Source organism: Argopecten irradians, chromosome 10 (assembly GCF_041381155.1).
Source record: "Argopecten irradians isolate NY chromosome 10, Ai_NY, whole genome shotgun sequence".
NCBI lineage: Eukaryota > Metazoa > Mollusca > Bivalvia > Pectinida > Pectinidae > Argopecten > Argopecten irradians.
The window spans coordinates 608,778-635,842 of record NC_091143.1 but is presented as its reverse complement, the minus strand read 5'-3'; the positions used below and the strand labels follow the sequence as shown (position 1 = coordinate 635,842).

At 35.8% G+C, this 27,065-nt stretch overlaps 1 protein-coding gene across 2 annotated transcripts in view; it reads right to left on the bottom strand.

Moving 5' to 3' along the window:
- The window catches only part of LOC138332860 (NAD-capped RNA hydrolase NUDT12-like), a 41,747-nt gene that overhangs the window by 4,510 nt on the left and 10,172 nt on the right, over positions 1–27,065 (bottom strand). The window contains exons 2-5 of one of the 2 annotated variants that reach the window (XM_069280825.1): positions 26,116–26,234; positions 22,065–22,167; positions 15,421–16,085; positions 6,403–6,546 (exon numbers count right to left, since the gene is read on the bottom strand). In XM_069280825.1, coding sequence (XP_069136926.1) covers positions 6,403–6,546; positions 15,421–16,085; positions 22,065–22,167; positions 26,116–26,234 — 1,031 coding nt within the window. The remainder of the gene's footprint in view (positions 1–6,402; positions 6,547–15,420; positions 16,086–22,064; positions 22,168–26,115; positions 26,235–27,065) is intronic. The other variant, XM_069280826.1, reaches the window with a different exon arrangement.

Sequence of the window (27,065 nt, the reverse complement as noted above, 5' to 3'; positions counted from 1 at the left end):
ATAACATAGACCTCTCGTCTACAGGTATCCTCTATAGTCTCTCCTAAATATACAGTAAAACATGACAAACTGGAGACAATATAACATAGACCTCTCGTCTACAGGTATCCTCTATAGTCTCCCCTAAATATACAGTAAAACATGACAAACTGGAGACAATATAACATAGACCTCTCGTCTACAGGTATCCTCTATAGTCTCCCCTAAATATACAGTAAAACATGACAAACTGGAGACAATATAACATAGACCTCACGTCTACAGGTATCCTCTATAGTCTCCCCTAAATATACAGTAAAACATGACAAACTGGAGACAATATAACATAGACCTCTCGTCTACAGGTATCCTCTATAGTCTCCCCTAAATATACAGTAAAACATGACAAACTGGGAGACAATATAACATAGACCTCTCGTCTACAGGTATCCTCTATAGTCTCCCCCTAAATATACAGTAAAACATGACAAACTGGAGACAATATAACATAGACCTCTCGTCTACAGGTATCCTCTATAGTCTCCCCTAAATATACAGTAAAACATGACAAACTGGAGACAATATAACATAGACTCTCGTCTACAGGTATCCTCTATAGTCTCCCCTAAATATACAGTAAAACATGACAAACTGGAGACAATATAACATAGACCTCTCGTCTACAGGTATCCTCTATAGTCTCCCCTAAATATACAGTAAAACATGACAAACTGGAGACAATATAACATAGACCTCACGTCTACAGGTATCCTCTATAGTCTCCCCTAAATATACAGTAAAACATGACAAACTGGAGACAATATAACATAGACCTCACGTCTACAGGTATCCTCTATAGTCTCCCCTAAATATACAGTAAAACATGACAAACTGGAGACAATATAACATAGACCTCTCGTCTACAGGTATCCTCTATAGTCTTCCTAAATATACAGTAAAACATGACAAACTGGAGACAATATAACATAGACCTCTCGTCTACAGGTATCCTCTATAGTCTCCCCTAAATATACAGTAAAACATGACAAACTGGGGACAATATATAACATAGACCTCTCGTCTACAGGTATCCTCTATAGTCTCCCTAAATATATACAGTAAAACATGACAAACTGGAGACAATATAACATAGACCTCACGTCTACAGGTATCCTCTATAGTCTCCCCTAAATATACAGTAAAACATGACAAACTGGAGACAATATAACATAGACCTCTCGTCTACAGGTATCCTCTATAGTCTCCCTAAATATACAGTAAACATGACAAACTGGAGACAATATAACATAGACCTCACGTCTACAGGTATCCTCTATAGTCTCCCCTAAATATACAGTAAAAACATGACAAACTGGAGACAATATAACATAGACCTCTCGTCTACAGGTATCCTCTATAGTCTCCCCTAAATATACAGTAAAACATGACAAACTGGAGACAATATAACATAGACCTCTCGTCTACAGGTATCCTCTATAGTCTCCCCTAAATATACAGTAAAACATGACAAACTGGAGACAATATAACATAGACCTCTCGTCTACAGGTATCCTCTATAGTCTCCCCTAAATATACAGTAAAACATGACAAACTGGAGACAATATAACATAGACCTCTCGTCTACAGGTATCCTCTATAGTCTCCCCTAAAATATACAGTAAAACATGACAAACTGGAGACAATATACACATAACATAGACCTCACGTCTACAGGTATCCTCTATAGTCTCTCCCCTAAATATACAGTAAAACATGACAAACTGGAGACAATATAACATAGACCTCACGTCTACAGGTATCCTCTATAGTCTCCCCTAAATATACAGTAAAACATGACAAACTGGAGACAATATAACATAGACCTCTCATCTACAGGTATCCTCTATAGTCTCCCCTAAATATACAGTAAAACATGACAAACTGGAGACAATATAACATAGACCTCTCGTCTACAGGTATCCTCTATAGTCTCCCCTAAATATACAGTAAAACATGACAAACTGGAGACAATATAACATAGACCTCTCGTCTACAGGTATCCTCTATAGTCTAAACTAGAGACAATATACAGGTATCCTCTATAGTCTAAACTAGAGACAATATAACATAGACCTCTCGTCTACAGGTATCCTCTATAGTCTCCCCTAAATATACAGTAAAACATGACAAACTGGAGACAATATAACATAGACCTCTCGTCTACAGGTATCCTCTATAGTCTCCCCTAAATATACAGTAAAACATGACAAACTGGAGACAATATAACATAGACCTCTCGTCTACAGGTATCCTCTATAGTCTTCCCTAAATATACAGTAAAACATGACAAACTGGAGACAATATAACATAGACCTCTCGTCTACAGGTATCCTCTATAGTCTCCCCTAAATATACAGTAAAACATGACAAACTGGAGACAATATAACATAGACCTCTCGTCTACAGGTATCCTCTATAGTCTCCCCTAAATATACAGTAAAACATGACAAACTGGAGACAATATAACATAGACCTCTCGTCTACAGGTATCCTCTATAGTCTCCCCTAAATATACAGTAAAACATGACAAACTGGAGACAATATAACATAGACCTCTCGTCTACAGGTATCCTCTATAGTCTCCCCTAAATATACAGTAAAACATGACAAACTGGAGACAATATAACATAGACCTCTCGTCTACAGGTATCCTCTATAGTCTCCCCTAAATATACAGTAAAACATGACAAACTGGAGACAATATAACATAGACCTCACGTCTACAGGTATCCCCTATAGTCTCTCCCCTAAATATACAGTAAAACATGACAAACTGGAGACAATATAACATAGACCTCTCGTCTACAGGTATCCTCTATAGTCTCCCCTAAATATACAGTAAAACATGACAAACTGGAGACAATATAACATAGACCTCTCGTCTACAGGTATCCTCTATAGTCTCCCCTAAATATACAGTAAAACATGACAAACTGGAGACAATATAACATAGACCTCACGTCTACAGGTATCCTCTATAGTCTCCCCTAAATATACAGTAAAACATGACAAACTGGAGACAATATAACATAGACCTCTCGTCTACAGGTATCCTCTATAGTCTTCCCTAAATATACAGTAAAACATGACAAACTGGAGACAATATAACATAGACCTCTCATCTACAGGTATCCTCTATAGTCTCCCCTAAATATACAGTAAAACATGACAAACTGGAGACAATATAACATAGACCTCACGTCTACAGGTATCCTCTATAGTCTCCCCTAAATATACAGTAAAACATGACAAACTGGAGACAATATAACATAGACCTCTCGTCTACAGGTATCCTCTATAGTCTCCCTACAATTAACATAGACTCGTATACAGTCTCCCTAAAAATAAACATGACAAACTGGAGACAATATACATAGACCTCACGTCTACAGGTACCTCTATAGTCTAAACTAGAGACAAATATAACATAGACCTCTCGTCTACAGGTATCCTCTATAGTCTCCCCTAAATATACAGTAAAACATGACAAACTGGAGACAATATAACATAGACCTCTCGTCTACAGGTATCCTCTATAGTCTCCCCTAAATATACAGTAAAACATGACAAACTGGAGACAAATATAACATAGACCTCTCGTCTACAGGTATCCTCTATAGTCTCCCCTAAATATACAGTAAAACATGACAAACTGGAGACAATATAACATAGACCTCTCGTCTACAGGTATCCTCTATAGTCTCCCCTAAATATACAGTAAAACATGACAAACTGGAGACAATATAACATAGACCTCTCGTCTACAGGTATCCTCTATAGTCTCCCCTAAATATACAGTAAAACATGACAAACTGGAGACAATATAACATAGACCTCTCGTCTACAGGTATCCTCTATAGTCTCCCCTAAATATACAGTAAAACATGACAAACTGGAGACAATATAACATAGACCTCTCGTCTACAGGTATCCTCTATAGTCTCCCCTAAATATACAGTAAAACATGACAAACTGGAGACAATATAACATAGACCTCTCGTCTACAGGTATCCTCTATAGTCTCTCCTAAATATACAGTAAAACATGACAAACTGGAGACAATATAACATAGACCTCTCGTCTACAGGTATCCTCTATAGTCTCCCCTAAATATACAGTAAAAACATGACAAACTGGAGACAATATAACATAGACCTCTCGTCTACAGGTATCCTCTATAGTCTCCCCTAAATATACAGTAAAACATGACAAACTGGAGACAATATAACATAGACCTCTCGTCTACAGGTATCCTCTATAGTCTCTCCTAAATATACAGTAAAACATGACAAACTGGAGACAATATAACATAGACCTCACGTCTACAGGTATCCTCTATAGTCTCCCCTAAATATACAGTAAAACATGACAAACTGGAGACAATATAACATAGACCTCTCGTCTACAGGTATCCTCTATAGTCTAAACTAGAGACAATATAACATAGACCTCTCGTCTACAGGTATCCTCTATAGTCTCCCCTAAATATATAGTAAAACATGACAAACTGGAGACAATATAACATAGACCTCACGTCTACAGGTATCCTCTATAGTCTCTCCTAAATATACAGTAAAACATGACAAACTGGAGACAATATAACATAGACCTCACGTCTACAGGTATCCTCTATAGTCTCCCCTAAATATACAGTAAAACATGACAAACTGGAGACAATATAACATAGACCTCTCGTCTACAGGTATCCTCTATAGTCTCCCCTAAATATACAGTAAAACATGACAAACTGGAGACAATATAACATAGACCTCACGTCTACAGGTATCCTCTATAGTCTCCCCTAAATATACAGTAAAACATGACAAACTGGAGACAATATAACATAGACCTCACGTCTACAGGTATCCTCTATAGTCTAAACTAGAGACAATATAACATAGACCTCTCGTCTACAGGTATCCTCTATAGTCTAAACTAGAGACAATATAACATAGACCTCACGTCTACAGGTATCCTCTATAGTCTCCCCTAAATATACAGTAAAATATGACAAACAGGAGACAATTAAGCATTGTTCGTCATATTTTTGACATGCATTGGTTTGTAACATACATTGGGTGTTCTAGCATATATAGCCAATTGTGCGTGTTAGATTATGATAGATATGTATAGGTACTGTGCAGTGGTCATGTAAATATTGTAACACAGACCTCTCGTCTACAGGTATCTATAGTCTTACCTGTAGTAGTACGTATTAGATTGTTGTTTAAGCATTTAAAATCCAGAATGAATAAATGGGTACCTTCAGGTATTTTAAAAGTTTTCTGAGACAATACAAATTTCTGTTATGTTGAAATATCGTCCATTTTATAAGCATCTGTAAATATACATTGACAGTACCACACTTACTGTACTGCTAAACTTTGATCTTATGAAGAAACCAAATTACTGCTACTGACTATGACTTTTATACAGTTGAACAACTGGTGTCATGCAAAAAAAGTGTCCCCTTAATACTAAAAATATTATTTTGTCTGAAAAATTGAATGCTTGAATTTAGTTAGAGCAGAACTGATGGTCGCAACAATTATTAGTATCTGTGATCATAACAGTGTAATCCCCATCTCTGTGGCAATGATTTTTCCCCACTTCTTACTATTATACTGCTATCAATATATATTTATCTGCTTAGTCTTAAGAGGTACTGTGTATTGTACACATAAAATTAGCTCAACCTCAAAATTGTTCCCCACGTGATGACAAAGATCGTCCAAATTACTGCAGATATAAAAGGACTACCATTTTCTGCCCAATAAGTGCCTAGGGCATATTAAAATTTGAAAAAATTAAAAGGTGCTAAAAAGATGAAATTATTGCAAATCTACACAGTTTTGTGTAGTTTTGGTATTTATTTATGCCTTGGCAATTGAAATCGAGGCCTCAAAAAGGAGGAGAGGCGCTTATAGGGACCTGGGCACTTATTGGGTCAAATATGGTATGTATGATATATGTTTTGGGCCCTTTTTGGCCCCCAAATCCATCAATTTTTTAAACTAAGTATCATGAAATAAAATTATTGCATTTGAGGTATTTAGTAAATCGCTGATTAAATTGTAATAATAGTTTTCACAGATTTAAGTTGCCATGGTAACCATTAGAAATATGCATAAATTAACTGAAATTGAAAATTTTGTCTTTTTTTTGCCTATCTTTTTTTTAAATTAATAGTTTTTGTCTAAGAAACAATAGAGAGCAATCTTGAACAAACTTGATATTTACTCAGAATATGTAGGTAACTCAGACACATCTTTAGGAGAAATATCAAGTTTGTTCAAGGATGCGCATTATGATTTCTAGATGAAAAACTTAACGAAAATGGCCAAAATTGACTAAAAAAATTACCTGGTTCCATAAATCCAGCTAGACATGAATACATTTTAGCTGGAAATTGTTTCTTCCTTCCAAGCAAACATCTTTTCTTATCAGGGGAGACAACCAGCATTATGACAGACGGGTCAGTACGAGGGTAGCATGTGTTGTGGATACCTGAAATAGTTCTAAATAATCAGTTCTTCAGAACATTGGCTATATCAAATAACAAATACAAATACTTCAATATTCTGTTGTGTACGGGCGCCATGTTTGTTTACACACAAGTAGGCTTACGTAATGGCAGAATAAACGACGAACAGAAACATGACCAAGTCCATTTCGCTAAAGATATTTACACCATAGTGAGTTTTTATTTGTTATATATTTAAAGGATAAGTTTACAGACAGTTTTCGTGATTATAAACATCGATTTATAAGCATTACCGTACTTCAATAGAGATCGATCGTATCAGAAACATGAAACACAGATGGTTACGAGGGTGCATGGGCCTAACTTTTCGGTGCGGCTTATATTACGGTGCGTCTTATACATGTACAAAACCTGAAAAAATCGTAAAAAAGGCCTCTGCGGCTTATACACAGGTGCGGTTTATTGTCCGGAAAATACGGTAATCTGCTTGTGGGCTTATAAAATGGAAAATTGTTTTGATAAATTATTGTTAACAACTTCACATCCTCGTTATTTTCAACTTTTTTGTGAACATTTGGTACCTGGTACATACATAAATCATCAAAGAGTGACATGATTTTGATTCTATACTTTACCAACCTTTGTTGGTATGACATGATTTTGATTCCCTAGTTTGTCTACCTTGGTTGATGTGACATGATTTTGATTCCCTAGTTTACCTACCTTTGTTGGTGTGACATGATTTTGATTCCCTAGTTTACCTACCTTTGTTGGCGTGACATGATTTTGATTCCCTAGTTTACCTACCTTTGTTGGTGTGACATCGTTTTTATTCCATAGTTTGTCTACCTTTGTTGGTGTGACATGATTTTGATTCCCTAGTTTACCTGCCTTTGTTGGTGTGACATGATTTTGATTCCCTAGTTTACCTACCTCTGTGGGTGTGACATAATTTTGATTCCATACTTTACCTGCCTTTGTTGGCGTGACATGATTTTGATTCCCTAGTTTACCTACCTTTGTTGGCGTGACATGATTTTGATTCCCTAGTTTACCTACCTTTGTTGGTGTGACATGATTTTGATTCCCTAGTTTACCTACCTTTGTTGGTGTGACATGATTTTGATTCCCTAGTTTACCTTCCTTTGTTGGTGTGACATGATTTTGATTCCCTAGTTTACCTACCTTTGTTGGTGTGACATGATTTTGATTCCCTAGTTTACCTATACCTTTGTTGGTGTGACATGATTTTGATTCCCTAGTTTACCTACCTTTGTTGGTGTGACATGATTTTGATTCCCTAGTTTACCTACCTTTGTTGGTGTGACATGATTTTGATTCCCTTGTTTACCTATACCTTTGTTGGTGTGACATGATTTTGATTCCCTAGTTTACCTACCTTTGTTGGTGTGACATGATTTTGATTCCCTAGTTTACCTACCTTTGTTGGTGTGTGACATGATTTTGATTCCCTAGTTTACCTATACCTTTGTTGGTGTGACATGATTTTGATTCCCTAGTTTACCTACCTTTGTTGGTGTGACATGATTTTGATTCCCTAGTTTACCTACCTTTGTTGGTGTGACATGATTTTGATTCCCTAGTTTACCTACCTTTGTTGGTACCTTTGTTGGTGTGACATGATTTTGATTCCCTAGTTTACCTACCTTTGTTGGTGTGACATGATTTTGATTCCCTAGTTTACCTACCTTTGTTGGTGTGACATGATTTTGATTCCCTAGTTTACCTACCTTTGTTGGTGTGACATGATTTTGATTCCCTAGTTTACCTACCTTTGTTGGTGTGACATGATTTTGATTCCCTAGTTTACCTACCTTTGTTGGTGTGACATGATTTTGATTCCCTAGTTTACCTACCTTTGTTGGTGTGACATGATTTTGATTCCCTAGTTTACCTACCTTTGTTGGTGTGACATGATTTTGATTCCCTAGTTTACCTACCTTTGTTGGTGTGACATGATTTTGATTCCCTAGTTTACCTACCTTTGTTGGTGTGACATGATTTTGATTCCCTAGTTTACCTACCTTTGTTGGTGTGACATGATTTTGATTCCCTAGTTTACCTACCTTTGTTGGTGTGACATGATTTTGATTCCCTAGTTTACCTACCTTTGTTGGTGTGACATGATTTTGATTCCCTAGTTTACCTACCTTTGTTGGTGTGACATGATTTTGATTCCCTAGTTTACCTTCCTTTGTTGGTGTGACATGATTTTGATTCCCTAGTTTACCTACCTTTGTTGGTGTGACATGATTTTGATTCCCTAGTTTACCTACCTTTGTTGGTGTGACATGATTTTGATTCCCTAGTTTACCTACCTTTGTTGGTGTGACATGATTTTTGATTCCCTAGTTTTACCTACCTTTGTTGGTGTGACATGATTTTGATTCCCTAGTTTACCTACCTTTGTTGGGTGTGACATGATTTTGATTCCCTAGTTTACCTACCTTTGTTGGTGTGACATAATTTTGATTCCCTAGTTTACCTACCTTTGTTGGTGTGACATGATTTTGATTCCCTAGTTTACCTATACCTTTGTTGGTGTGACATGATTTTGATTCCCTAGTTTACCTACCTTTGTTGGTGTGACATGATTTTGATTCCCTAGTTTACCTACCTTTGTTGGTGTGACATGATTTTGATTCCCTAGTTTACCTACCTTTGTTGGTGTGACATGATTTTGATTCCCTAGTTTCCTACTTTGTTGGTGTGAGTTTTGATTCCTAGTTTACCTACCTTTGTTGGTGTGACATGATTTTGATTCCCTAGTTTACCTACCTTTGTTGGTGTGACATGATTTTGATTCCCTAGTTTACCTACCTTTGTTGGTGTGACATGATTTTGATTCCCTAGTTTACCTACCTTTGTTGGTGTGACATGATTTTGATTCCCTAGTTTACCTACCTTTGTTGGTGTGACATGATTTTGATTCCCTAGTTTACCTACCTTTGTTGGTGTGACATGATTTTGATTCCCTAGTTTACCTACCTACCTTTGTTGGTGTGACATGATTTTGATTCCCTAGTTTACCTATCTTTGTTGGTGTGACATGATTTTGATTCCCTGTTTACCTACCTTTGTTGGGTGACATGATTTTGATTCCCTAGTTTACCTATACCTTTGTTGGTGTGACATGATTTTGATTCCCTAGTTTACCTACCTTTGTTGGTGTGACATGATTTTGATTCCCTAGTTTACCTACCTTTGTTGGTGTGACATGATTTTGATTCCCATAGTTTACCTACCTTTGTTGGTGTGACATGATTTTGATTCCATAGTTTACCTATACCTTTGTTGGTGTGACATGATTTTGATTCCCTAGTTTACCTATACCTTTGTTGGTGTGACATGATTTTTATTCCATAGTTCGTCTACCTTTGTTGGTGTGACATGATTTTGATTCCCTAGTTTACCTACCTTTGTTGGTGTGACATGATTTTGATTCCCTAGTTTACCTACCTTTGTTGGTGTGACATGATTTTGATTCCCTAGTTTACCTACCTTTGTTGGTGTGACATGATTTTGATTCCCTAGTTTACCTATACCTTTGTTGGTGTGACATGATTTTGATTCCCTAGTTTACCTACCTTTGTTGGTGTGACATGATTTTGATTCCCTAGTTTACCTACCTTAGTTGGTGTTACAGGATTTTGATTCCCTAGTTTACCTATACCTTTGTTGGTGTGACATGATTTTGATTCCCTAGTTTTCCTATACCTTTGTTGGTGTGACATGATTTTGATTCCCTAGTTTACCTACCTTTGTTGGTGTGATATCCTTTTTAGTTCATAGTTCGTCTACCTTTGTTGGTGTGACATGATTTTGATTCCCTAGTTTACCTTCCTTTGTTTGGGTGACATGATTTTGATTCCCTAGTTTACCTATACCTTTGTTGGAGTGACATGATTTTTATTCCCTAGTTTACCTATACCTTTGTTGGTGTGACATGATTTTGATTCCCTAGTTTTACCTACCTTTGTTGGCGTGACATGATTTTGATTCCCTAGTTTACCTTCCTTTGTTTGGGTGACATGATTTTGATTCCCTAGTTTACCTACCTTTGTTGGTGTGACATGATTTTAATTCCATAGTTTACCTACCTTTTTGGTGTGACATGATTTTTATTCCTTAGTTTACCTACCTTAGTTGGTGTTACATGATTTTGATTCCCTAGTTTAACTATACCTTTGTTGGTGTGACATGATTTTGATTCCCTAGTTTACCTACCTTTGTTGGTGTGACATGATTTTGATTCCCTAGTTTACCTACCTTTGTTGGTGTGACATGATTTTGATTCCCTAGTTTACCTACCTTTGTTGGTGTGACATGATTTTGATTCCCTAGTTTACCTACCTTTGTTGGTGTGACATAATTTTGATTCCCTAGTTTGTCTTCCTTTGTTGGTGTGACATGATTTTGATTCCCTAGTTTACCTACCTTTGTTGGTGTGACATGATTTTGATTCCCTAGTTTACCTACCTTTGTTGGTGTGACATGATTTTGATTCCCTAGTTTACCTACCTTTGTTGGTGTGACATGATTTTGATTCCCTAGTTTACCTACCTTTGTTGGCGTGACATGATTTTGATTCCCTAGTTTATCTACCTTTGTTGGTGTGACATGATTTTGATTCCCTAGTTTACCTTCCTTTGTTTGGGTGACATGATTTTGATTCCCTAGTTTACCTACCTTTGTTGGTGTGACATGGTTTTAATTCCCTAGTTTGCCTACCTTTTTGGTGTGACATGATTTTGATTCCCTAGTTTACCTACCTTTGTTGTTTGACATGATTTTGATTCCCTAGTTTACCTACCTTTGTTGGTGTGACATGGTTTTAATTCCCTAGTTTGCCTACCTTTTTGGTGCGACATGATTTTGATTCCCTAGTTTACCTACCTTTGTTGTTTGACATGATTTTGATTCCCTAGTTTACCTACCTTTTTGTGAGACATGATTTTAATTCCCTAGTTTACCTACCTTTGTTGGTGTGACATGGTTTTAATTCCCTAGTTTACCTACCTTTTTGGTGTGACATGATTTTGATTCCCTAGTTTACCTACCTTTGTTGTTTGACATGATTTTGATTCCCTAGTTTACCTACCTTTTTGGTGAGACATGATTTTAATTCCCTAGTTTTACCTATCTTTGTTTTGTTGTGTGACATGATTTTGATTCCCTAGTTTACCTACCTTTGTTGGTGTGACATGATTTTGATTTCCTAGTTTACCTACCTTTGTTGGTGTGACATGATTTTGATTTCCTAGTTTACCTCCTTTGTTGGTGTGACATGATTTTGATTCCCTAGTTTACCTACCTTTGTTGGTGTGACATGATTTTGATTCCCTAGTTTAACTACCTTTGTTTGGGTGACATGATTTTCATTCCTTAGTTTACCTACCTTAGTTGGTGTTACATGATTTTGATTCCCTAGCTAGCCTATACCTTTGTTGGTGTGACATAATTTTGATTCCCTAGTTTACCTACCTTTGTTGGTGTGACATGATTTTGATTCCCTAGTTTACCTACCTTTGTTGGTGTGACATGATTTTGATTCCCTAGTTTACCTACCTTTGTTGGCGTGACATGATTTTGATTCCCTAGTTTACCTATACCTTTGTTGGTGTGACATGATTTTGATTCCCTAGTTTACCTACCTTTGTTGGCGTGACATGTTTTTGATTCCCTAGTTTACCTACCTTTGTTGGTGTGACATCGTTTTTATTCCATAGTTCGTCTACCTTTGTTGGTGTGACATAATTTTGATTCCCTAGTTTACCTTCCTTTGTTTGGGTGACATGATTTTGATTCCCTAGTTTACCTACCTTTGTTGGTGTGACATGGTTTTAATTCTATACTTTACCAACCTTTGTTGGTGTGACATGATTTTAATTCCCTAGCTAGCCTATACCTTTGTTGGTGTGACATGATTTTGATTCCCTAGTTTACCTATATCTTTGTTGGCGTGACATGATTTTGATTCCCTAGTTTACCTATACCTTTGTTGGTGTGATATGATTTTGATTCCCTAGTTTACCTACCTTTGTTGGTGTGACATCGTTTTTATTTTATAGTTCGCCTACCTTTGTTGGTGTGACATGAATTTGATTCCCTAGTTTACCTTCCTTTGTTTGGGTGACAGGATTTTGATTCCCTAGTTTACCTACCTTTGTTGGTGTGACATGATTTTGATTCCCTAGTTTACCTACCTTTGTTTGGGTGACATGATTTTCATTCCCTAGTTTACCTACCTTTGTTGGTGTGACATGATTTTGATTCCCTAGCTAGCCTATACCTTTGTTGGTGTGACATGATTTTTATTCCCTAGTTTACCTATACCTTTGTTGGTGTGACATGATTTTGATTCCCTAGTTTACCTACCTTTGTTGGCGTGACATGATTTTGATTCCCTAGTTTACCTTCCTTTGTTTGGGTGACATGATTTTGATTCCCTAGTTTACCTACCTTTGTTGGTGTGACATGGTTTTAATTCCATAGTTTACCTACCTTTTTGGTGTGACATGATTTTGATTCCCTAGTTTACCTACCTTAGTTGGTGTTGCATGATTTTGATTCCCTAGTTTACCTATACCTTTGTTGGTGTGACATGATTTTGATTCCCTAGTTTACCTACCTTTGTTGGTGTGACATGATTTTGATTCCCTAGTTTACCTTCCTTTGTTTGGGTGACATGATTTTGATTGCCTAGTTAACCTACCTTTGTTGGTGTGACATGGGTTTAATTCCATAGTTTACCTACCTTTTTGGTGTGACATGATTTTGATTCCCTAGTTTACCTTCCTTTGTTTGGGTGACATGATTTTGATTCCCTAGTTTACCTACCTTTGTTGGTGTGACATGGTTTTAATTCCCTAGTTTGCCTACCTTTTTGGTGTGACATGATTTTGATTCCCTAGTTTACCTACCTTTGTTGGTGTGACATGATTTTGATTCCCTAGTTTACCTACCTTTTTGGTGTGACATGATTTTGATTCCCTAGTTTACCTACCTTTTTGGTGTGACATGATTTTGATTCCCTAGTTTACCTACCTTTGTTGTTTGACATGATTTTGATTCCCTAGTTTACCTACCTTTTGATTCCCTAGTTTACCTACCTTTGTTGGTGTGACATGATTTTGATTCCCTAGTTTACCTACCTTTGTTGGTGTGACATGATTTTGATTCCCTAGTTTACCTACCTTTGTTGGTGTGACATGATTTTGATTCCCTAGTTTACCTACCTTTGTTGGTGTGACATGATTTTGATTCCCTAGTTTACCTACCTTTGTTGGTGTGACATGATTTTGATTCCTAGTTTACCTACCTTTGTTGGTGTGACATGATTTTGATTCCCTAGTTTACCTCTTTTTGTGTGGACTGTTTACCTACCTTTGTTGGTGTGACATGATTTTGATCCCTAGTTTACCTTTTGTTGGTGTGACATGATTTTTGATTCCCTAGTTTACCTACCTTTGTTGGTGTGACATGTTTTATTCTATTTACCCTTTGTGGTGGACATGATTTTGATTCCCTAGTTTACCTACCTTTGTTGGTGTGACATGATTTTGATTCCCTAGTTTACCTACCTTTGTTGGTGTGACATGATTTTGATTCCCTAGTTTACCTACCTTTGTTGGTGTGACATGATTTTGATTCCCTAGTTTACCTACCTTTGTTGGTGTGTGACATGATTTTGATTCCCTAGTTTACCTACCTTTGTTGGTGTGACATGATTTTGATTCCCTAGTTTACCTACCTTTGTTGGTGTGACATGATTTTGATTCCCTAGTTTACCTACCTTTGTTGGTGTGACATGATTTTGATTCCCTAGTTTACCTACCTTTGTTGGTGTGACATGATTTTGATTCCCTAGTTTACCTACCTTTGTTGGTGTGACATGATTTTGATTCCCTAGTTTACCTACCTTTGTTGGTGTGACATGATTTTGATTCCCTAGTTTACCTACCTTTGTTGGTGTGACATGATTTTGATTCCTATTTACCTACCTTTGTTGGTGTGACATGATTTTGATTCCTAGTTTACCTTTGTTGGTGTGACATGATTTTGATTTCCTATTTTACCTACCTTTGTTGGTGGTTGTGACATAATTTTGATTCCCTAGTTTACCTACCTTTGTTGGTGTGACATGATTTTGATTCCCTAGTTTACCTACCTTTGTTGGTGTGACATGATTTTGATTCCCTAGTTTACCTACCTTTGTTGGTGTGACATAATTTTGATTCCCTAGTTTACCTATCTTTGTTGGTGTGACATGATTTTGATTCCCTAGTTTACCTACCTTTGTTGGTGTGACATGATTTTGATTCATTTATTTTGTTGGTGTGACATGATTTTGATTCCTAGTTTACCTACCTTTGTTGGTGCGACATGATTTTGATTTCCTAGTTTACCTACCTTTGTTGGTGTGACATGATTTTGATTTCCTAGTTTACCTACCTTTGTTGGTGTGACATGATTTTGATTCCCTAGTTTACCTATACCTTTGTTGGTGCGACATGATTTTGATTTCCTATTTTACCTACCTTTGTTGGTGCGACATGATTTTAATTCTCTAGTTTACCTACCTTTGTTGGTGTGACATGATTTTGATTCCATAGTTTACCTACCTTTGTTGGTGTGACATGATTTTGATTCCCTAGTTTACCTACCTTTGTTGGTGTGACATGATTTTGATTCCATAGTTTACCTACCTTTGTTGGTGTGACATAATTTTGATTCCCTAGTTTACCTACCTTTGTTGGTGTGACATGATTTTGATTCCATAGTTTACCTACCTTTGTTGGTGTGACATGATTTTGATTCCCTAGTTTACCTACCTTTGTTGGTGTGACATGGTTTTGATTCCATAGTTTACCTACCTTTGTTGGTGCGACATGATTGGTTGTCACATGTGCGTTTGTAACCTCCCTCTGTTACTTTAGTAGAGCTGCCACAGGTGGCACAGAACTTGTAACGATCTAACCAGTCCAGCATGGAGCGAGCTTCGGCAAAAATCCCAGCATCACTCGGATCTAATTGCATTGATGCAGGGTAGCCAGGAATGAAGACTGATTCATCTACCAGAGACTTGAATTTTGTTTCATCTGTGTTAGTTACATCCAGTGCAAATAGTGCTTGCCTCGCATCCTCAGCACCACAATCTTTAGGGAAACTTTCTACCCCTAAAAATACAAGCAGTGAATTAGATTTGAGCTCCAGTTCCACATCCTTGTGTGCAAGCCGGACTAGTGAGTACTTGTACCTTTTTGCTGAGTTACTGCTAGAAACCACCAGTGGTTTCAGGTCTGAAAACACAATGAACTTGGTGGTTTCTTCCTTCAGTTTGGTTTCTAGCCAGCTATTGTCCTTTCTGTGTTCGGCCATACGATCAAGGTTGTTCAGAGAAAAATAATTGCGTAACTGTTTATCAGGATTCTCCTTCTTTATAAAGTCGGTCAACATGTCGGCAGCGTTCTTTTGGTCCCAGAAAAGAGCTATATCTTGAGCAGTCTGTCCTGTTTTGTTCACTAAATTAACATCACACCTGGCAAACAAATTAACATAATATCAAGCCAACAGTAAATAAAGTGAACACTTATTGGTCTCCAGCGACAGTGCGTTGATATACACTTCTTTATCTCACAAATGTTTTTATGCAGGATTGAAAAAAAACTATTTTTCTGAACATTATCTTCAGGCTGGATAGTATGGTTTATATAACGATACTGTTTGATTAATTTTGTACTGATATCATAACATGCATTACACTACAGAATGGTTTCCTTTCCAACAATACATTACTTGTTTAAGGTAGCTCCATACTTTTGGGAAAACCCATGTCATTTTTTTCTAACAGGTCTTATTTTCTTGCATTTTTCATGTAGATTTCAAATCTGTAAAGATAAATGGGTGTTCTGGAACTACTTTTTGAGATATTTGAGCTTGAAATATACCATCCATGCAAATTTGCTGACCGAAAATAGAAAAATTCATAAAATTATGTTTTCTGTAATATTAGGGTGAATGTAGTCTCGATCCTGTTGATTTTTTGTCCTAAATTTCTTACGATAGAACAATATACAAAACTATTTTATTTTTACAAATGCTAACTGATTTTTGTTATTTCCCAGGACCGTTTCTATACGTAATTATCATGTTTTGCCATATTTTCGCCCGTAAAAAATCAATGAATAGGCCAAAAAGGAAATGAAAAACCATGTCAATTTCACAATATTTGTATATGATATGCCCAAGGTAATATGTTTTTCAAATATCATATAAAAACACGGGGTCCTCAATCAAAATTTCACAATTTTGTAAGCTTAAAGTTTGTAACTCGCAACCCTACCCCCATTTCATCTAGTGCTAAGATGGGTTATATTTAACTATTTTTTTGAAAATCATGCCGCAAAAAAACATTCCACATCAGTTCATACGTTTTTGTGATATTATATCTGGTTTATGTCTGTTTTTTTATGATTTTCTCCGAATTGTGTGTTTAAAGGAAATCCGTATGCGATTTTTTTTTAGAATTTCGGAATTTCGGTCCGGCAGGGTCCCCTCTTATGATTTATAGCGACGAACGGCACTTCCGGTGTTTAAAAATCCATTCCCATTTACGACAGGGACCGCAAAAACCTCAGAGATAGCATATAATTTTCACCTCACTGCTTTTATTTGATTTATTTAATGATTTTGAACTTTCAATATTATAAGTAGACAATTTACACCTATTGAAAAAATATCCAAGTGTGATGACGTAATGTACCGGAAACCATTCTGGAATTCAAAACAACCTCCGCAACTTCCGGTTTAGCGTCATATGAATTGGCGCGATTTTCAAAAGTATGGACCTACCTTAAACTGCAGATTTAAAACATTAAAATTGTCCTAACCTATTTTTAAGTAGAATTGATTCAATAACCTGTAAAAAAAAGGCAATACAATTATGATACAGACTGTAGAGTATTACCAGGTAATACATTTATGACACAGTCTGTAGAGTATTACCAGCTATAACAATTATGATAGTCTGTAGAGTATCACCAGGTAATACAATTATGACACAGTCTGTAGAGTATCACCAGATAATACAAGTTTGATAGTCTGTAGAGTATCACCAGGTAATACAATTATGATACAGTCTGTAGAGTATCACAAGGTAATACAACTATGATACAGTCTGTAGAGTATCACCAGATAATACAATTATGATACAGTCTGTAGAGTATTACCAGGTATTACAATTATGATACAGTCTGTAGAGTATCACCAGATAATACAATTATGATAGTATGTAGAGTATCACCAGGTAATACAATTATGATACAGTCTGTAGAGTATTACCAGGTAATACAATTATGATAGTCTGTATAGTATCACAAGGTAATACAATTATGATACAGTCTGTAGAGTATTACCAGGTATTACAATTATGATACAGTCTGTAGAGTATCACCAGATAATACAATTATGATAGTATGTAGAGTATCACCAGGTAATACAATTATGATACAGTCTGTAGAGTATTACCAGGTAATACAATTATGATAGTCTGTATAGTATCACAAGGTAATACAATTATGATACAGTCTGTAGAGTATCACCAGATAATACAATTATGATACAGTCTGTAGAGTATCACCAGATAATACAATTATGATACAGTCTGTAGAGTATCACCAGGTAATACAATTATGATACAGTCTGTAGAGTATCACCAGGTAATACAATTATGATACAGTCTGTAGAGTATCACCAGGTAATACAATTATGATACAGTCTGTAGAGTATCACCAGGTAATACAATTAGGATACAGTCTGTAGAGTATCACCAGGTAATACAATTATGATAGTCTGTAGAGTATCACCAGATAATACAATTATGACACAGTCTGTAGAGTATCACCAGGTAATACAATTATGATACAGTCTGTAGAGTATCACCAGGTAATACAATTAGGATACAGTCTGTAGAGTATCACCAGGTAATACAATTATGAGGTATACAGATCTGTAGAGTATCACCAGGTAATACAATTATGATAGTCTGTAGAGTATCACCAGTAATACAATTATGATACAGTCTGTAGAGTATCACCAGATAATACAATTATGATACAGTCTGTAGAGTATCTACACAAGGTAATACAATTAACACAGTCTGTAGAGTATCACAGGTAATACAATTATGATACATTCTGTAGAGTATCACCAGTCTGTAGAGTATCACCAGGTAATACAATTATGATACAGTCTGTAGAGTATCACCAGGTAATACAATTATGGATACAGTCTGTAGAGAGTATCACCAGGTAATTGCATTCGTAGAGTATCACGTAATACAATTATGATAGTCTGTAGAGTATCACCAGGTAATACAATTATGGATACAGTCTGTAGAGTATCACCAGTAATACAATTTTGATAGTCTGTAGAGTATCACCAGATAATACAATTATGATACAGTCTGTAGAGTATCACCAGGTAATACAATTATGATACAGTCTGTAGAGTATCACAGGTATACAATTATGATAGTCCTGTAGAGTATCACAAGATAATATACAATTATGATACAGTCTGTAGAGTATCACCAATTATTGATAATACACCAGGTTTATGATACAGTCTGTAGAGTATCACCAGGTAATACAATTATTAGTGTACAGAGTATCAGTATCATCCAGAGTAACCAGGTAATTACAATTATGACAGTCTGTAGAGTATCACCAGGTTAATACAATTTATGATACAGTCTGTAGAGTATCACAGGTAATACACATTATGTTTGTACCAATGTAGTTAACTTCATCACTTTTCTCTCGAACACATAAGGTTTCCTAATTCTAGCTTGCTAGGCTGAACCGTGGTAATTGGTACTAAAGACCAAATTTTGTCACCTGGATCAACCTTCTTGCACGGGCGGTCTTTATCATACCATGTTATTCAGTTTTGGTCGTTGAGTAACGGCACATACAGTCTTTGCTTATTAGACACATACTCTTATGAGATAGAACCCTTCGTATCACAGGTTAATACAATTTGGATACAATTAGACTTCTATGCATTGATCTGGAGATAATATATTGGATACCAACCAATGTAAAGAATTTAACCAAAGCCTTGATATGTTAGGGGCAATATTCCTGAGTGAATGGCTTAGGAAAGCGTGTGTGGGAAAGCACCATAGGATAACTGTATACAGTCTGTAGTACATTAACGAATAACAGAAAGGAGAAAGTATCCAGCAGCAATAAAGTATTTACATTAACGAATAACACCAATTCAAAACACAATTTAATTATATATACAATATTATACAGAGATGGTTTACAATATCTAAAGTAATTGGTGGTGGTACAAGAGAGTAATACGATGATTTAAAGTGTAACTTATCTGTATGCGAATGTCCTGGTATAATCCTTGATCCTTCCAGGTTTCAAATTCACAATAATCACAAATCCACAAGGAAATTGAATGTCCACCGATGATTTGTAAAGTTCCAGGCAATATGAATAAATCCACACAAAGTGTTGTAATAATCCACAGATAAAGTCACAATAGCTCTCCCAATAGAATCTTATATGGCGCTGTACAATTCTTGATATGTCTTATTACAGGTCTCATTACAGTTCTGATTAGCCTTGGACAGCTGGAGTATATATAGCTAAACCCTAATTCAAGAATATTGGAGAACCTTCTACTTCTAGAAATATCTAACTAAAAGCAGTAAACAAATAAACACACATAACTTTCTAGAAATAGATCATTCTAGATCTCTACTTAAAATCAACATGTTTACAAACATATTTGTTTATACATGATTATATTCTAGAAAGTTCTATAACCTAAATCAATGATATGACCTTCATAGGATGTATTGATAAAAAAAACTATAGGAGTTATCTCCCTTATCTCATAACTACATGTATTTAGTGTCATACATAACAAGTATTACCAGGTATTACAATTATGATACAGTCTGTAGAGTATCACCAGGTAATACAATTAGGATAGTCTGTAGAGTATCACCAGGTAATACAACTATGATACAGACTGTAGAGTATTACCAGGTAATACATTTATGATACAGTCTGTAGAGTATCACCAGGTAATACAATTATGATAGTCTGTAGAGTATCACCAGGTAATACAATTATGACACAGTCTGTAGAGTATCACCAGGTAATACAATTTTGATAGTCTGTAGAGTATCACCAGGTAATACAATTATGATACAGTCTGTAGAGTATCACCAGATAATACAATTATGATACAGTCTGTAGAGTATCACAAGGTAATACAACTATGATACACTCTGAAGAGTATTTCCAGGTAATACAATTATGATACAGTCTGTAAAGTATCACCAGGTAATACAATTATGATACATTCTGTAGAGTATTACCAGGTAATACAATCATGATACAGTCTGTAGAGTATCACCAGGTAATACAATTATGATACAGTCTCAGGTAATACAATTATGATACAGTCTGTAGAGTATTACCAGGTAATACAATTATGATACAGTCTGTAGAGTATCACAAGGTAATACAATTTTGATAGTCTGTAGAGTATCACAAGGTAATACAATTATGATAGAGTCTGTAGAGTATCACCAGATAATACAATTATGATACAGTCTGTAGAGTATTACCAGGTATTACAATTATGATACAGTCTGTAGAGTATCACAAGGTAATACAATTTTGATAGTCTGTAGAGTATCACCAGGTTATACAACTATGATACACTCTGTCGAGTATTATGGCCAGGTAATAAAATTATAATAGTCTGTAGAGTATTACCAGGTATTACAATTATGATACAGTCTGTAAAGTATCACCAGGTATTACAATTATGATAGTCTGTAGAGTATTACCAGGTAATACAATCATGATACAGTCTGTAAAGTATCACCAGTATTACAATTATGTAGTCTGTAGAGTATTACCAGGTAATACAATCATGATACAGTCTGTAAGTATCACCAGGTAATACAATCATGATACAGTCTGTAGAGTATTACCAGGTAATACAATTAGGATACAGTCTGTAGTATCACAAGGTAATACAATTATGATAGTCTGTAGAGTATCACCAGGTAATACAATTAGGATACAGTCTGTAGAGTATCACCAGGTAATACAATTATGATACAGTCTGTAAAGTATCACCAGGTAATACAATTATGATACAGTCTGTAGAGTATTACCAGGTAATACAATTAGGATACAGTCTGTAGATATCACAAGGTAATACAACTATGATAGACTCTGTAGAGTATTACCAGATGATAGGATTATGATACAGTCTGTAGGGTATCACCAGGTAATACAATTATGATAGAGTCTGTAGAGTATTACCAAGTTATACAATTATGATACAGTATGTAGAGTATTACCAGGTTATACAAATATGATACAGTCTGTAGAGTATTACCAGGCAATACAATTATGATACAAACTGTAGAGTATTACTAGGTAATACAATTATGATACAGTCTGTAGAGTATTACCCTTTTTCTAGAAGTGTTTCAATAACAGGTACTTGTCCGTGGCGAGCTGCAAACATCAACGCTGTCCATCCTTTGCTATTACGATGATCAGAGTTGAATGTGGCTGTCAAGAGAAATAATATTGAACTCAGAAGTGAAATTTTTTGAAAATCCTTTGAAGTTGTTTTGACCCTGTTTGGCCCCACTCCTCTGGTCCCACAGGGGGTGAGCGAGGACTGATATGGAAGTTTAAATGCTATATCTAGATCTCAGGCTAATATTTCTAACCAAGTTTGCCTTATTTCCTATGAAAATTGAGCAAATAATGTTCATTAATGTGTTTTGTCATATGTGAACTATATAAAACACCATAAGACCTTTCCATCTATAAAGAGTATTTGATTCTACAGTACTTGAAGCGTCTAACATTCAAACATGTTCTAGATTCGTTTGCATTTCTTTCGTTTGGTTTTGTTTGCGTTTTGTTTGTGTTTGGCGTTTTTGTTCGTTTGCATTTTTATTCCATTTTGTTTGCATTCGTTTGCCTTTTGATTCATTTGGGCTTTCGTTCATTTGTGTTTGTGATCCAATTCGTTTACCGTATGTTATTCATTGATATGAATTAGAAATGGTTGACTGCGCATGTGTATGCAAAACTAAAATTGGAGTCAATTGACAGTTTGTAGGCCAATAAATGTGCGTGTTCTAGACAATGTAGCAAACATACCCAAATAAAATTAAAGAAAATCTTTTTGTATCTAGACATTAATTACATTTGGTACATGTAACATATACACATTGTTTGATAGTAAGGATCATCTGTATACCTTTCTGCAAGGACTTATATTTTTTTTTTTTTTTACAAATTTTATGTAAAATAAATAACGTACCGAAGTCAATAGATATTAAATCATAATTGACGTATATACATACATGATCGTCCAACACGAACTGACAGTTGATACATTCAATTTGTGTCAAATGTGTAATCATAAATTGTTCATCAAAAGCATTGTGTTGAGGTCATTAGTGTTATATAAAAGCTTTATATTATATAGTTTTTTGTTAAAATGGCAATAGTATTATATTATTTATGTGGTAAATCTAAGATGTTTCTATATATTTTTAAATTCATGTAATTGTACATTATGTTGCAGATACACATACACCAGTGAAATTGATAGGTGATAATACATGTATATATAACATATACTATCAGTATTGCCAACCTCTGATGAGGTCAAATCGGGTGATCACTCTTGAAAAAACGGGTGAAAGGGTCAAAACAAGGGTCATGTGCGGAACCACATTTTAGTTTTAATTTTAACACATTTTAAACCCTAAAATATGCATATATTTATTATCTTCATATTGTTATTCAATAATATCAATGATATTTTTTGTAATGATATAATTAATATCTGAAAATTCATAAAAAGAAATGTATTTTTTAAAATATTTAATAAATAAAATCCTGATTTAAAAAAAAAAAAATTGTTCTACACATGTCCGGTTTCACAAAATCTTTGACTAAACAAAATGGCAGCCATTATGATTGGCTTGCCTGCCTACTGCAACAGGATACAGTTCACGTTGACTTTGTTTTACTCATGTGAGTAAATCTTTGTCTGAAATCATAATTGTTTGTACTTTTGAAGAGATTATTTCTTATTTGAACAATATTAATTGGGCATGTCTGATTTTGCTAACTGGCTCTGGCCACGATCACGGACATCGTGATGCATGACTGAATAGATTAATTGCTACATTTTCACACCTTTATGAAAGTTTATGTTAACACAAACATAGCTACCTGCATTATACAGGGGCCTGATATGAGTCCTGAGGTGTAATTAAAATTGCGCTTATGGCTTTATCTGACGTAGTTTTTGTGAGCTTTTTAACACTTTGGTACAAGTGTTGTATGTTCTGGTCGATAACCGGTAGGAAAATACTAAAACACTTCTTGTCTGGATTTCACGTCTGCTTTTATTTCTGGTCTTATATCTTACATCTCTCATTACGCATGCTCAGCCTCTCACTTACGTGCGTATTGGAGTTATCTCCCTTCCCACACACATGCATACTATGTCAATACCACACAAGTGCTGAAAATCGGGTTATTTGATGACCCGACGGGTCAATCGGGTTATGCATTCTAAAATGTCTAAAAAACGGGTCAACCCGGGGAAATCGGGTGAGTTGGCAATACTGTACTATCTATATCTTCTGTATTTACACGTATTCGTGACTGATATGATTGATCATTGTATTTTATTGATAAGCTGATGTAACAAAACACATGAGGAATAAAATCACCATAAAGCTGGTTTTCTGTAATGACAAGAATAACACAATATTGTTTTTTGTTGTTGTATGCTTTGGTACATGTACATGCACGGGGTTATGTATTATACATTGTAGTCTACACAAACATGTGAGGGGCCGTAAGCGTCTGAGGCTATCAGCGAGTCATTTTTCATAATGATAACTCGTACTAAATCAAAATTGCGAGCGTAAAATAGACATCGCTTTCAGAATCCGGATCACTAAGCTACCAGAGTCCCGATCGACATTTATGAGTGCATTCTGGCCTTCCGGCCACGCTTTCACTTCATTTACGTTTTTTCGTTTGCTTTTATTCGTTTTGTGTTAAGCGCTTGTCGAAACGCGTTTTTCATTTTATGCTTTTCGTTCTTCATTTATTTTTTTCGTTCATTATCGTTTAACATTACGTTTGCGTTTTCATTTCGCGCTCGTTTCGAGGGAACGTTACACGCTTCAAGGCCTATACCACTTCCAGAATTTTAGAAGAAGTTTTTTGAAGTTTTAGCCTATTTAACCCCTTTTGGCCCCACCCCTTTGCTCCAAGGGGGTCGGCCAGGACCAATATGGATATGATATTAAAATGCTATCTCAGTATAACAATTCTAACTATTTTTGACTAATTTCCTATGAAAATTGAGCAAATTATACTCATAAATGTGTTTTCCCTATATTTGACCCCACCCCTAAGGCCCTGGGGGTCACCGATGGAAAATGAGTTAATAGGATTCAATGGCCATCTCATACTGATAATTCTGACAATATTGAAATTTTGAAATATTACCTGGTAGTTAATTTTACCCCTTTTGGCCCATCCCACAGCCCCCTGGGGGGTGGGGACCATATAATTCACAATTTTGATAGGCCTTATGCCTAGAAGGTTTGTGCAAAATTTCATTGAAATTGCTTTAGCAGTTTTGGAGAAGAAGTCAAAAATGTAAATTGCTTATGGACATATGACGCACGACAGACGACAAACAACACACGACGGACGACGACGGACAAAATAGGTCACTTAAGACGAAGTAAAAACAAATGATGAAAACCAGGACAAATAATGAAAGGACAAATGATGAAAAAAAGGACAAATGATGAAAAAAGAACAAATGATGAAAAAAAGGACAAATGATGAAACAAGAGGCCCAAACGGCCTGTATCGCTCACCTGTTTTGTACTGCTAAGTTATGTTCTGAACACAGGTTAATTGTTTCTTTTCTCAGGGGAAATAGAGGTGAATATTTAAATTCCTACCAGGCCCAGCCCCTCCTGCCCCCAGGGGGTCAGAGCCAAAATTTATACAAACTCTGTTCCCTTTCCCCCAAGGATGTTTCTGGCCAAAATGGTTAAAATCCATGAAGAACTCTACGACTAGTAGTGATTTAAAGGAAATGTTGACGGACGGACGACGGAAGCCGGGCCATGACATACGACGGACGCCGTGCCATGACATAAGCTCACCAGCCCTTCAGGATTGGTGAGCTAAAAAAGGACAAATGATGAGAATGCAAAAGCAGAAACTCACCTTCAGATATACTAGATTATGAGGTGAGGCCTGACATATTGTTAATTATTTTTTTATCATTTACTAGGTATTCAGGCCGTTTGACTTGCTTTTCTATCTGTTACTCCATTAGTTATCACTGAATACTTTTACTATTGACCAGTATATCATATCACCAATACTGCACTGTTATGGTTGGTTTAAATCAATTACAACCTTTGTTTTGAACATCACTCGGGTCTCTACCTTGTAAAAGAAATTTCAATTCCTCCACATTTCCATTTGCAGCACAATCAAAGTATTTTTCCTCAAAGCTTTTCTTTGTATCTAAGGGCTGATCTGAGCTCTTCATCATAACCACAAACCTAAAAAGGAGAATATCAGACTTTGTATTTAAGGGCTGATCTGAGCTCTTCATCATAACCACAAACCTAAAAAGGAGAATATCACACTTTGTATTTAAGGGTTGATCTAAGCTGTTCATCATAACCACAAACCTAAAAAGGAGAATATCAGACTTTGTATCTAAGGGCTGATCTGAGCTCTTCATCATAACCACAAACCTAAAAAGGAGAATATCACACTTTGTATCTAAGGGCTGATCTGAGCTCTTCATCATAACCACAAACCTAAAAAGGAGAATATCAGACTTTGTATCTAAGGGCTGATCTGAGCTCTTCATCATAACCACAAACCTAAAAAGGAGAATATCACACTTTGTATCTAAGGGCTGATCTGATTAGCTCTTCATCATAACCACAAACCTAAAAAGGAGAATATCACACTTTGTATCTAAGGGCTGATCTGAGCTCTTCATCATTACCACAAACCTAAAAAGGAGAATATCAGACTTTGCATTACATTTTATTTTAAATATATGGGTCAAAGAAGTAATAAAAGCTAGTGACATCTGTACTCTGTAGAGCCCAATGGCCCCGAATCATTCAACTGTTATATCTGGTAATCATGGTACAGACATATGAGAGTTAATAAAAAAAAATGTATGTATGGCCCAGCTAGGTAATATTAGGTGTCTAGGCCTTTTGGTAACCTTGATAAAAAGTTGAAAGATTTTAGCCTATTTGACTCATTTGACCTTGAATAAAGGTCAAAGTCATTCACTGGAACAAACTTGGTAGTCCTTCATCACAGCATGCCACAGACCCAATATCAGGTACATTGTATCTACAGGCCCC